At 43.7% G+C, this 13,503-nt stretch overlaps 2 protein-coding genes across 2 annotated transcripts; one reads left to right on the forward strand and one right to left on the reverse strand.

Annotated features, from left to right (window-relative positions):
• Positions 1-461: 461 nt before the first annotated feature.
• Positions 462-7,217, forward strand: LOC109485789 (dimethylaniline monooxygenase [N-oxide-forming] 5-like). The gene is made up of 10 exons (XM_019789475.1): positions 462-520; positions 849-978; positions 1,357-1,526; positions 1,920-2,007; positions 3,000-3,170; positions 3,716-3,826; positions 4,198-4,345; positions 4,745-4,930; positions 5,372-5,505; positions 6,118-7,217. Exons 1-10 carry the CDS (start codon positions 469-471, stop codon positions 6,302-6,304), a joined length of 1,377 nt encoding a protein of 458 aa, XP_019645034.1. The 5' UTR covers positions 462-468; the 3' UTR covers positions 6,305-7,217.
• A 52-nt stretch (positions 7,218-7,269) lies between these two features.
• LOC109485734 lies at positions 7,270-12,331 on the reverse strand. The gene is made up of 4 exons (XM_019789407.1): positions 12,027-12,331; positions 10,575-10,678; positions 8,849-10,159; positions 7,270-8,257 (listed from the first exon to the last, which is right to left on the reverse strand). Exons 1-4 carry the CDS (start codon positions 12,329-12,331, stop codon positions 7,347-7,349), a joined length of 2,631 nt encoding a protein of 876 aa, XP_019644966.1. The 3' UTR covers positions 7,270-7,346.
• Between the last annotated feature and the right edge of the window lie 1,172 nt (positions 12,332-13,503).

A 13,503-nucleotide genomic window follows, 5' to 3' on the forward strand; every position in this document is an offset into this window, starting at 1 on the left:
TACTCATAATTGTTTTAGACGATCTTTACACCTAGGTCCCCAGGTCCAAAAGTCATGTGTGCCTAGCTCGCTGATCCCAGGCTCGGCACGTACCGCACGTGTGGCTGGTGCCGGATCTAGGGTATAGAACGAGAACAGAAGTCACAGGTAAGGCTGCATGCAAGGGACTTTAACATAACGTCCTTGCATTGTTAGAAACTGGGCTCTCAATCAGTTAAGTACGACCCTTAGCTATAGCTTAAGGCCTAGGGAAGCCTATTACTTAATATGTTGTAGGTCATAGGGAAATTTGGAGGGTTTGTTTTGTTTCTATGTGTTGGATCAAAGTCTAACTGTACAATACCAGTACTAGTAATAGTAGCCTGAATTATAAAGGACCACTTTGTCCGTCTAGGTGATCCCTTAGGAAATGATTTTGTTTCCCTATTCATGATCAGGTGTGTTTGTGTCTTCAGTGGCAGTAGGAACATGGCTGCCACCTCAGAAACTGATGTTGTGGTGATTGGAGCAGGAATATCAGGTAGGCATTACACATGGTGACTCTTGGACCAGTGGAGTGTTAATAAATTTTATTTTTAAAGTCAGGATTAATTTCATGTACAGTGTCAAAGTAAAGGATAAGTAATAAAGTACACACAGCCACTGTCCGATCAACTGTAAGGTACTACACTTACTATTATTGGGTATGCCTCAATCTTTGAAGGCAGTGGATAATATGCAGTGGTCCCATGTTGTGCATAATGAGTGGGTTTTATAATTTCTTGATCTTTGAAATGATGTGCAATACATTTCTGGACTACATCTAGTTTAGATATAGGAGTTAAATTTTGAAACTTTTTTCTTTGCAGGTGTGGTTACAGCCAAATGCCTCCTGGATGTGGGGTTAAAGGTCAAAGTTCTGGAACGTACGGGAGAGGTCGGCGGGCTGTGGACGTTCCGAGACAAGGTCGGCTACGGGGTCATGAGATGTACTCACATGTGAGTTACTCTGGGTTTGTTTGTTTGTTTGTTTGTTTGTTTGTTTGTTTGTTTGTTTGTTACATCCAGGTATGGAAGTGCTTGGGTCACCAGGCTGCATTGTGGGGTTTTGTGTATATCTAGAGCCCCTTATTTGGACTGGACAGGTTTTTCCGCCAACCCTCAGAAATAATCTCCAAGCAGATCATATGGTGGCAAGGCAGTATTCATTGGCCAAAAGAGTGCCAATGGGTACAGTCTGGCTAATGGATAATGCCTGGCCAATTTGATACTGTTTTTAGCGGTCACCAAAAGATTTATCTAGCCCCGATCTCAATTTTCTGCCAGGCGGCAGTGCACTTAAAACCATACATTGTATTTTCGTACTTCTCTCTCTAGAAATGTCTCGAAGCACAACTACTGCTTCTCTGACTTCCCGTTCCCAGACGATGTCCCAGACTATCCTCACCACTCCCACATGGCCAAGTACATCACCGACTACGTCATGCACTTCGGCATCAACAACGTCATCAGCTTCCAGACACAGGTCAACAAGATCGAAAGAAAAGGTTGGGTCTGTTTCTGTTTAGTCATCCTCATCATGCTTTTTCTATTAGCTATGCTTGTGCAGTGCAGCTTCGCTACGGCTCACACAAGGTTGGATCAAAGGACTTAATTGCAGGATCAGAGCAATCCAAAAATCAATTTTTCGACATTTCTTTGCATCCGGGATTTGAGTCCTCCTGGACCGACTTGTCAGTCTCATTGTTTCACTTTCAACAAGCAACAGTTGTATGGTGTAATAAACAATGTAATAATCAGTACATTTACATCACACAATCCTCCACAGTTTCAAAATTTTTTATTATAAAATATAAGATTTTTCTCCTTACACTTACGAGTTAAATATAATTTATCACACAACAGTTAACAGAAATGTTGATTTTTTCCTCTTTCTCCAGATGACAAATGGGTAGTCACGGCAACCAGAGTAGAGGATGATGGGAAGGGAGGATGGTCCACGGGGGAGGAGGAGGTGTACGTCGCCAAGTTTGTTGCCATAGCAACAGGGCATCATGTGACCCCCAGCCTCGCAAAGTTTCCTGGACAAGAAACTTTCAAAGGTAGGTCAACAACATTATAGTATCCTCTTCATCTTCAGATCTTGACACAAATTTATTCCTGGACCACTACTTCTTAAGTCTTCTTAGTACTTTTTAAATACAGATGCAAAGACAACCTTGGCATAGGGAAAGTTTATGAAATAATTTATAGCTTAACCACTGCAAAACATTCATTGATACAGTCCTGTCTTGAAGAGCTGTATTAGTTCTCTAGTTCTCTAGTAGCTGTAGTAGTTCTCAGACCTCAGATCAAGAAAATCTTAAATTTCAAGGCCTCAATGACGAGGCCCATACATTTTATGACAAATACGGAATTCCATGTTCATATAGTAACAACATCTTAGGATGTTTTAAAACTCATGTCTGTACATTTGTGGTGCAGGTGAACTGATTCACAGTGCAGACTACAAAGACCCGATCACTAACCGGCTGGTGGGGGGGCGGGTACTGGTGGTGGGGATCGGCAACAGTGCAGTGGATGTGGCAGTGGACGCTGCTACAGTGGGAAGGCATGTATCAACTACCATTGCTACATTTTGTGTCTGGTTCATTGTCTTTCATGGGCACCGTATCCACTGACCATTGATATAAATAAGCTACGGTCATTCTCTTCCATACACAATTTCTAACAATAACTTTGTGCATGTTCCTGATTCATGTCTAATTGTAATGTGCATTACCGGTATCAGGAAAATGAAACACATTTGTATTGAATTTGATTGTACTGAATATCTCTGTCACAATCAGCTTAAGAGTAAATCTGTATCAGTACAACCACCCTTTGGCATACTAGTAACATACCAGCTTTGCAGGCATGCGGCATGGCAGCTGCCTCTATCATACCGAACAACTTGTTGAGTTCTTCAGTCAGCTTAGAACTTGATAGAAATCACTTTCCTTTATTTTTTCCATATATAGGTGTCGTAAGGTGTACCTGAGTACGCGGTCCGGCGCCTGGGTTCTCCCCAACTACGTGTTCGGCCGGCCCACGGACCACTACGCCTGCCGCACCTTCCTCTGGTTACCATGGAAACTGGCCACAAACGTCCTGGAAACCGTGGTGACGCTCATCCATGGCAGCCCTTACAGGTCGGTGCTGAGAATAGAATCTGATGCGAGAACATATCATCAATACATGACCATGTAGTAACTCAAATACTGATTAGATAGTAGTTTGTAGTAAGTAAAGTTTTGTAGTTGTAGTTGTATTACTGCCATACATTGTACCTTGTACGATTGTTGAGCAATAAAGTTCATTCATTCATTGTGTAGCTGGAAAATTTTTCTTTAAGAATAAAGTACATAAGAGCAAGAAACAGCCCTAACCCTAGGATACAGGAGTTTTCTTTTACACAACCAAGATTGTTTACCTTGCTTACGTTTTTTATGTGCATACATTTGGTAAACACTCTTGGTTGTGTAAAAGAAAACTCCTGTATCCTATACTTTTACCCACCTGATGAAACTATTTTCAGAAACCCTTAAACGCTATGTTGGAACATAGGGGCATCAGGACGTACATGAAGGTGTGTCAGAACATAGGGGCATTGGAACATAGGGGTGTTGGAACATAGGATTATGATGGATAAGGGGGTGAAGTCTGCCACCTCTGATTGTCTTGTTGTTTACTGCAGATGGGGCCTGAACCCGAAGATGCGAGCTCTGCAGACCCAGCCCACTGTTAGCCCCACCCTGATCCACAACATACAGCGCAACAATGTCACCATCAAACCCAACATCACAAGGTACAGGGGGGTCTAGCTGTTACCCTAACTCTAGCCCTAGCCCTATAGCCCTAGCCCTAGCCCTAGCCACAACCCTAGCCCCAACCCCAATCCCTACCTAACCCTAACCCTAACCCGAACTCCAACCACAACTCTAACCCCAACCCTAACCCTGAACCCTAGCCCTAATCCTTAACCCTAACACAAACCCTAACCCAACCCCAACCCCAAACCTAACCCTAACCCTAACCCTAACCCTTACCCTTACCCTAACCTAACCCCAACAAAAAATATACATGTATTACAAAGTACCGGTATGTCAATTTTCCAACATATGTAAGATATGATAAGTATTACAAAGTGGAGAAAGTGATTTTCTGTTGTCTATTCAGGTTTGAGGGAAGCACAGTCCATTTTACAGATGGTTCGTCGGCAGTAGTGGACCATGTGGTGATGTGTACAGGCTTCAGGGTGTCTCTACCCTTCCTGCCGGATGATGTCAAGGAAAAAGTGCTGGAGGAGGGAAGCAACAGCATCAAGGTGACTGTAGGACTGTAATGTATATGTACATGTAGCATACAGAGTATAGTGGTAAGGGATCTTGCTTTGGGCCCAAGAGGCAGATGGTTTGAGTCAGTACCAGCCCATATTTTCTATTCTGGGCGCCATTGAAAATCAGCCCATGTTTCTAGGGACTACACACATCTCAAAAATTGATAAACATATTCAATGACCTGGACCAGAATGCTGTCAACATGGTCACTGGTGCTGAATTACGGTAATGTACACCATGTTATGAACAAGCAGAGCAGTAGTGCGTTACGCTAGATCATGATAAGGCCAACAATAATATACTGATACTTACTTCACTTTAATATACTGATAATGCTTTGCAAATGTTACCTTTCTAGGCAGTATTTTTTTTACCTTCCACTGCAGCTGTACAAGAACGTGTTTTGCCCGGACGTGGGGTCCAGCCTGGCATTCATCGGTTTTGTCCAGCCGGCGTCCGGCGGGATCCTCAGCATGTCGGAGACCCAGGCCAGGTGGTTCGCCGAGCTGTGTCTGAACCACGTCAAGCTGCCAAACAGGGCTGCCATGGAGGCAGACATCAGAGATGACGAGGTGAGTAGAAAGGAGAGAAGTCATGCTCACCTGATTAATTATGAAGTAGCTAACAGGCAATGCAGCTTTGCTACATGTGTATATTTTGTGTTTATAGCCAAGCACACCAGGTCAGCTCCTCAGTTTAGTTTAAGTATCTTAAAGTGTCAACTCTAGTCTTGTCGATATTATAGTGTGTTGGGTTCTTTATAAATATCTATCTGGCATCAACAGTCTCCTGTTACTGTATCTCAGCATCTGTACTTGTTCAACTGGTTTATCTTTGACTTAACTTTAGTTGGATCCACAAGTAGCCTCACATTTAACCTATTCTTTCTGTTCTGTTGTCATGGGTTTTAGGAGAGCATCTGTAATTGTTCAACCGGGTCTATCTTTAATTTGACTTTATTTTTGATTCACAATAAGCTTAAAACTTCAGCTGTTCTTCGTGTTCTGTTTTAGGAGAGGACGGCCAAAAGGTACTTTGCGTCTGCCCGTCACACCATCCAGAAGGACCCACTACTGTATAATGACAGCATCGCAGCACAGTTCGGGGCCAAACCGCAGATCTGGAGGCACCCGAGGCTGGCCTGGAGGTGGGACAGCATTAAAGTTTTCTAAAGTTTACCTTATTTAAATTGTATGTTTGTGTGTATGTATGTGTGTGTATGTGTGAGACTATACATTTGTGTGTATATACACGTGTGTATGAGTGTGACAGAAGCCCAAGACAGATAGAGCTGGCATCACCTCTGTTACAAGGTCTGCCTTGTCCCCCCAACGATCGTCGGTCATGGGACTAGGTAGTTAGGTAGGTATGTGTGTGTGTGTGTGTGCATGTGTGTGTGCATGTGTGTGTGTGTGCATGTGTGTGTGTGTGTGCATGTGTGTGTGTACCTACAGTATGTGTGTGTGTGCCTACACTGTGTGTGTGTTTGCTTGCATGTGTGTGTGCATGCATATGTGTGTGTGTGCATGCATGCATGTGTGCGCGTACATGTGTATAGTGTGTGTGTTTGTGTGTGCGTGTGTGTGTGTCTATGTGTATGTGTTTGTGTGTGTATGTGTGTGTGCGTCTGTGTGTGCATGCGTGCGTGTGTGCATGTGTATGTGTATGTGCATGTGTGTCCGTTCATGCATGTGTGTGTGTGCATGTGTGTGTATGATTTCCATTGAACTGTCAATCAAAAATCGTGCCTTTGTTCCAGGCTGCTGCTGGGTAGCTGCGGGGCTGCCCAGTGGAGACTGCAGGGGCCAGGGAGGTGGGATCGCGCCGCGGAGGTCGTCCGTTCCGTCCCCGTGACTGAGTTCATCCTGTACTCTGCCATCCTGGTCCTGGTGTTGCTGCTGCTGCTTCTTACCTACCTGGGCTATGTGGTCTCAAGACTGGCCTGATTGTAAACACAGACAGCACGTCGGCAGAATGTACTGCACCTGCGCAAAACCCTGTAACCCTGTACATCGCACTTTGGCAGAACGTCTCATTTGAGAGGTCGTATTTGCGTATAGAATGTTAACATCCTATCTGTAGTTTTCAAATGTTGTGTCGGTAAAGATATCCTCTACAAATTCTGATGCAACGTTGACCAAAAATCTGACGAAAACCGTGAATGGTTTCATGCAGGCACAGTACGTTTTGATGACGTGCTAATACAGACCAGTTTCTGCTTTAAGCACCACCTCTGATTATATGGCTAGGTTCCAACTTCCAAGCAAAAGTGTTAAGTGCTAAAAAACATAATTTTAAAGGATACAGCTAGATAAGATACAATGCTACACCATTTGGGTATGTGGTCTCAAGACTGACCTGAAAGTTAACTGGCCCAAAACAGTTTGGAAATTTGACTTTGGTTGATGGTATCTCTGTAAATTGCCGTGTACTTCTTTTTACAATGATACAAAAGTTGAAATGATTATGCACTTTCGTTTGAAGTACAACTAAAGGAACGAATAGATGAATGTATGAATGATCGCACTAAGGTGCTTTGCCCCCTACAAGCTTTTATGATACATGTAGTAGAATTGATAAGCAGGCAAATCCAGATTCTTAATATACATGTATATTTTTAATTGCTTTTAAATGTGTAATGAAAATGGTGTTGAGCACCATGTATAAAAGCAAATGTATTCATCAACAAAAATGTCAACAAATGTTTTAGAATACATTGTACTTTCATTATGAATTATTTAAAACTGGTGTGCCTTCATACTCATATGTGACATAAGACTAACTTACAAAAATTGTATTACTTACGTACATGTGAGTAAATAGTATACATTATATACATCAATAAAAGCTATGGAAATATTTACAACAGCACAAATAATTCTATATACTTGTACCTGGTATACTTTTAACCTTTTTTGTATACCTTCACCAAATGAGCTTTTGCGGGCGGATTTTGAGTCGTAGATTGCCACTAGTACTGATACGAAGTCACATCACCATACACCGTGCCTGTTTCTCATACTCACTAGCCTTTTCTGGATAGCCGAATTTACGCCATACCTGCCCAAATTCGTGGAGTATCTTGGCAATGTGTGGATGTGCGTTGTTTTCTCCGTATATAGTTTTCGCCATTCTCAGCGAGCGTTCAAAGTACTTGATTGCTTTCCGCTCATCGCCTAGTTCACTCCAGCACGATCCCAGGTTGTTGAATGCCATAACCATTTTCGGCTGCGCTACGTCTCCTCCATGGATGATTTTCTTCATCGCTATGAACTGTTCAAAATAGCTGACGGCTTTTCTGTGATCGCCTAATAGTCTCCAAGATTCCCCAATGTTGTAAAGTACGATGGCAATTTCAGGGTGTGGCGTTTTCTTTCCATAGACAGCTTTCAACATCGTTAATGTCTCTTCGTAGTAGATTATTGCCTTCTTGTGGTTGCCGAGCTTAGTCCAAGTTAGTCCGACATTGTGATGGGACATTGCGATGTCCTGATGGCATGTGGTCACTCCGTAGATTGCTTTCTTCATCATAAGTGACTGTTCATAGCAACTAACCGCTTTCTTCTGATCGCCGAGATTGCTGTAACACAATCCCAGGTTATTAAGTTCCAAAGCAATGGCTGGATGAATGGTGTTCTGTCCATAGATAGTTTTATACATAGCTATTGACTGCTTGTAGTAGTCAAGTGCTATCTTTTCATCGCCAAGACTACTCCAAGAGTATCCAAGGCTCCCAAGTGAGTTGGCAATGTGCTCATGTGGCGTCTCTCCATAGATAGTTTTTCTCATTTTCAATGACTGTTCGAAGTACCTTTTTGCCTTTTGGTGATCGCCTAGATCACTCCAGCAATTTCCAAGGTTTGAAAGTGCCGCAGCAATGTCGGGGTGTGGGGTTCCATCGCCCAAAACAGCTTTACATGCCGTTAGTGACTGTTCAAAGTAGCCAATAGCTTTCCTCGGGTTGCCCATTATACCCGAAGATAACCCCAAACTGTGTAGTGCGGCTGCTGGATTTGCTATGAATGTGTTGTTACAAAAGGTAGTTTTTTGTATCCTTTCTGACTCTTCAAAATAGCGCATTGCCTTGATGATATCACCATGCATTGCCAAGTATTGCCCTAATTCAAGTAGTATTACCGAGCGTGAAAACATGTCACCACCGACCTCTTTTAATGCTGCTTCGTAGTGCTTAATGCATTTGCTTGACTGGAATAATTTCTTCGCTATTCGGCCCCTGCATAGATGGGAGGTATCAAAGATGGTAGTTTTGAACACACATTTTCTTCTTCTTCCTTTTCTTCTTCTTCTTCTCGATTGGTCCTGCGAGTCGTCTTGGACAATGTCCGGTATACACTTCTTCAGTGGAATAGCTCTGCAGTAGTACCGGAACAGAATCTGAGTGTCCGGAATGTGGAATTCTGACTTCAGGGTTTTGTCAGAGATATCTTCCAACTTTGACTGAAACTTCATTTCTGCGAGAGGCGACAGGCTGTCCTTTTGTCCCCCGTTGGCCATGTACGTTCTGAGTCGTAGCTCTGCCGAGATACCGGTCAGAACCGTGAGGTGGGCGGCGTTCTCTTCTTGTGCCTGTCCGGTCTCCCTCAATCTGTCTATCACAGCCCACGTACTAGCCAGGTTCACCTGACAACACAGGGCCAGAACCTCCATCGCTATGCCGGGAAAACGGTAGATGTCTTTCTTGACGTTGAGCAGCTCTCCGGTGGGTTCCCGGGCGGACAACATCTCTCTGTTCTCCTGAAGGATCTGCATGGCGGAAAATCGGGACTTGGAATCGGAAACGAGATCATTTGTGACGACTTCATTGAGCCTTTCCTGATACTCTCTCACCAAGGGCTCATCACCAGCTAAGAATGCAAACCGCCGGAGGATGTCTGACAGGTGATATCCTTCTGCCAGGGCAACCTCCAGCTGCTGAAACTCTGCCATCTTAGCAGGAGTCTGGATGAGACTTACCGGTTCTTTCGTCTTGGTTCTGTCTCTTCCAAAAGGTGTCTTACAAGCCCACGGCATGAAGCCGTCGAAGGAGAACCCACGAGGCGTGACGGAGTCGAAGAACCAGTTTTTCTCCGGGTCCTCGGAGTAGAAGTCGTTGAGTGACGGGATGGCCATGGCTGGGAGGATGGTCTCTCCCAGGTTGATGACTTTCAGGTGTAGGTAGTGGGTAAGGTTTAGGAAGTACCTCCGTGTATCATCATCATCATCCTTCCCCTCCTCAGTCAGAATGGCGAACTCCAGGTCGGAGTACGGCGTCACCAGTTCTGTTGCCTGTGATCCCAACCCGATGAAAGCGTACCTACACGGAGGAGGGCCGAGCGTGGCGATGCATTCGTCAACTAGTGCCCGGATAAATGTCTGTCTATCCTTGGCGATGGTTTTGAACAGAGTCTTGACCGCTTCAGCTCGCTCAGCCTCCTCTGGTATCATCTTAGGGTCATCTTCATCATACCGATACGGATTGTGTTTCTGATCTATGTCTTCTAGCTGTGACTTGGCGCGCGCGCGCAAGTCTTCTAGTCGCTTCTGGTGAAGCATGGCCGAATCAGGAAGACTCTGGTTGCTGTCCACATGTGCTGTGTGATGAAGAAACCATTTCTCTGCGTCCCGTAAGCTTGCCTGTATTGTGTCTGTACCTTTGTCTGTTCTGGCCATGGCTGCGTTATACAGGGCTGCTGCCTGGGTGAATTTTCTCCCCTCTTCCGTTCTCTTGCCTCTCTGGACGTACACGTCACCGAGTCTGCGCAGACAGTGGGCCTCCCTGCTGCGGTCTGGTTTGTTGGGATCTGCATGTGTACAGAAATGTAAAATTGGTCAGCATATTTGGCTACATTGTAGCAATTAATATTACATTTGGTGACTTTTCGGTGGGCTAATGTCAGGCTAATGTCACATTGACATTTCTTACATAATGCATGAATAAGATAAATGCATTAAGTTAGATTATCCTCATTACATAAAGTTAGACACTCAAAATACAATAAGAATACTATGCTAATAGCTTCTGTACATCTATAATCAACATGCTTCTTCTCCCTTGAGCATTCGAGAACAAATTGTGCTTCACTAAGTTTCTACATATTTCTATATTACAAAATATACATCATCAAGTTTAGGAGTTCGTTTGTAAGTATACTCTTCTCGCAGCCCATTGGATGTTATGAAAGATGACATAAAGATGCAGCTGTGAAAATGACAAACCGTGAATCTGTCTCAGGGCTGACGCAAACTTCATTTCTGCAGTGTCCAGCTTCCCATCAGCCAGTGCGCGGTCCCCTTCCGTCAGGTGATCATCGCAAGACCTACAGCGTGACAGGTGATTATTAATATTTTAGATATTAAAACGTAATAAGTTATATACATGTATACTAGAAAGGTAACATGATGTTTGCAAAGCAAATGCATAATGTTTACCTTCGCATATGGCCTTCTCTGTTAATTCTTACCCAAACACATTCATATATATGGTCAGACAGGAGTCTAAATCCCTCCTGCTTTAAAATTGCAACATGATGTAACCCAACACTAGTTACCATGGTGACAGGCGTCTGGTTCAGGTCATTGAAGGTAGAATCGTCGATTCTGTCAGATCACTGACAATCTGTTACTTTTGTGCTTGAGCCCAACAATTATTAAAAATGCAAACATAAGCTTGCTGAATACACCACTTCTTGGTGCTTTGGGGGCTTTTGTGTAACCTAAAAGTCCCCAATACACTACGTCTAATCACAAAACCTGCAATACTACAGTAGCTGTGCTTACATGAAATGTTGACCTTTATCGTCATGGATGGCGTCAGTAGTTGCCATGGTAACAGGAAAGCCCCGCGGCAAGTCAACTAGATGTTTCCGTCTGCGCTTCGAAACCTTCGAATATTCAAACACAACAAGAAGAGACGGGGCACTTAGAGAAAAGATGCTTGAAGCACCACGTGCACATAACACATAATGTAAAAACTAGATCTAGAGTTCCACGATCTCATACCTCATAGCCAAATGATTTAACGTTTATGACTGACAAATTATAAATGTTTCTCATTGATTATGCAAAAATACATGTATCTTCATTTACAAGAATTATACCAACTGATCATATTCTCCCCCAATGACAGTATTAATGTTTGAGCCTTGGAAGATTAGCCCTGCAGGGCTAAAAGACTTCGAAATAAATGAAATGACAGTCTAACCTCAACAAATAAGGCCATCCTCCTGAATTATGACTTACAGGTATACACATTAACGCTACCGCAAACATTTTGATACCTTAAGTCCTTGTCTGGTTCTAGCGGTGTACAGTAAGCGGTGAATGAGTGCCTGCCTGCCCTGGAGTCTCCCACATCTCTCCAGTGCCGTGTTGTACAGAGCTGTGGCCTTGGTCAGACATGTCAAGTCTCTGGTTTCGGTTCCTCTTTTCATGTAGACGTCACCCAGACTCTTAATGGCTTCCACTTCCAACATACCGTCCTCGTTTGATATTCCTTCTACCACCAACTTGGTGTATTCAATCAACAAAGACTCCTTGTAGTCACCATTGGCGAATCTTTGGTCCAAAATGATGAATTTTTCTGCCACCTTGGCAAGCGAAGGCGTCTTGTTGCATGTTGCACTCGGCTCATGAGTTATTAATGGTGCTGTAGCCTTGGTGCCTAGACATAGTTTCTCTGCGTAACGGATACGATTTTCAAGACTTCCTGCCACATCTTCGTCTTGGCATCTGAGCAAGGCGGCCCTGTACAACACCATAGCCTTGTCCTTGAACTTCACACCTTTCCCGCGGAGTCGACGTCCCTTCTCCAAGTTCACGTCGCCCAGAGTTTTGAGCGCCTCCACTTCCACCGCCATGTCCATGTCCGCCATGGCCTCCAGTAACGCGCGGAGGTAGTCTGTCTCGGTTCGCACCAAGCCGTGCCGCTTGCTCTTGACGTCCGCCTCGAGAAGCTTCTCACAGACCTTCAACATGTTGCACACTTCGTTAAAGATCCTGTAATGAAGACTGTGGGTTATGAACGCCTTAAAACGTAGCGTTAAGGCCTGATAGTGCGCATAGAATACATGTACATATCTCAACGCGGCACCTCCCTTTTCTGTCTAAAGGCGAAGTTACTTCCTGGGTCACGACTAGAGCGGTGGGTGACGGGTAAGACGGCTCATTAAGTATTCAGGTGGCGTTCTGCGAACTAGAGCTTGATATTACTCACAGCGAAACAGTTTTAAAATTATGCATGACTTCCTTTCATCTGCGTCTAGACAGTTACTTAGTATGTTCTTGGTAGGGTTTGTTTGAATCCATGTGTATCTAGAAGTGATCAGTTGAGACATGAACTGTCCTTTATCCTGTACTACCACTCTGGCAACTGATTCTTACAACCATGGAACTCCATGTTATAACTTACTGCTTCCTAACGATATGCAAATTTTGTATAAATAGTTGTACTTTAGGACATAATGTATATAGTCCGTGTAAAGGGTTTTTAAATCGCATTTTAAAATGTTGCAGTTTTTATCTGCTCTGTGTATTTCAAATATTGTCATATTTGTACATGTTGGCTCAATTCATGTTTTGAATGTCATCGAACATGTCATACCAATGTCAATAAAGCTAAATCTGAATCTGAAACTACGCTATAAGTGTGTAACGGACGGGACCGGCGGCTGTTCGAACGGCCGATCCCGTTCCAATGCTTAAAAAAAGTTAGTTGAGCTCAACTCATCGATCAGTACTAGTGCGGACGTGTCTCTTTTTGATCCCATTCCTCAGTTTGTTAACGTTATACATGTATGTTTCGATGTGGTTTAGCACGATATCTCAAACTGAACTATGGATGGAATGTCAGGACATTTGGCAGGTGGGTAGAAATCGAAGAAATGATTAGATATTGGTCCCCCTGGCGGCTTTCCTTGGTATTGCAGCCGAAATTCCGTTTTGTATATCTCGTGTTCTGGACATGATATGGTAATGATTTTGGGGTGGCAGATAGCCCTTGGCCACGTGAAGAATGTGATGTAGGTTTGGCCCCCTAGCGGCTTTTTTTTCGGAACTAAAACGCAAATTTCAATTGGAGGCCATACTAGTAGCTCAGTGTTGACAGAGCGGGAATTTCTTTAAATTAGCTGCATCCCATGATAGGACT

Source organism: Branchiostoma belcheri, unplaced genomic scaffold (assembly GCF_001625305.1).
Source record: "Branchiostoma belcheri isolate BF01 breed outbred unplaced genomic scaffold, Haploidv18h27 scaffold78, whole genome shotgun sequence".
NCBI classification, from domain to species: Eukaryota; Metazoa; Chordata; class Leptocardii; order Amphioxiformes; family Branchiostomatidae; genus Branchiostoma; species Branchiostoma belcheri.

Bases quoted from the DNA above. Each gene is read 5' to 3' on its own strand.
- LOC109485789 (XM_019789475.1), top strand. From the start codon at position 469: ATGGCTGCCACCTCAGAAACTGATGTTGTGGTGATTGGAGCAGGAATA. The intron at 2,008-2,999 runs GTTTGTTGCCAT...TTCCATATATAG, and splicing joins GAGGAGGTGTACGTCGCCAA to GTGTCGTAAGGTGTACCTGA. The intron at 5,506-6,117 runs GTGGGACAGCAT...CCTTTGTTCCAG, and splicing joins CACCCGAGGCTGGCCTGGAG to GCTGCTGCTGGGTAGCTGCG.
- LOC109485734 (XM_019789407.1), bottom strand. From the start codon at position 12,331: ATGTTGAAGGTCTGTGAGAAGCTTCTCGAGGCGGACGTCAAGAGCAAG. The intron at 10,679-12,026 runs ATGTCTAGGCAC...CCTGTCACGCTG, and splicing joins ATCCGTTACGCAGAGAAACT to TAGGTCTTGCGATGATCACC. The intron at 8,258-8,848 runs GCCTGTCGCCTC...CTGTTTTGGGCG, and splicing joins CAACGGGGGACAAAAGGACA to ATGGAACCCCACACCCCGAC.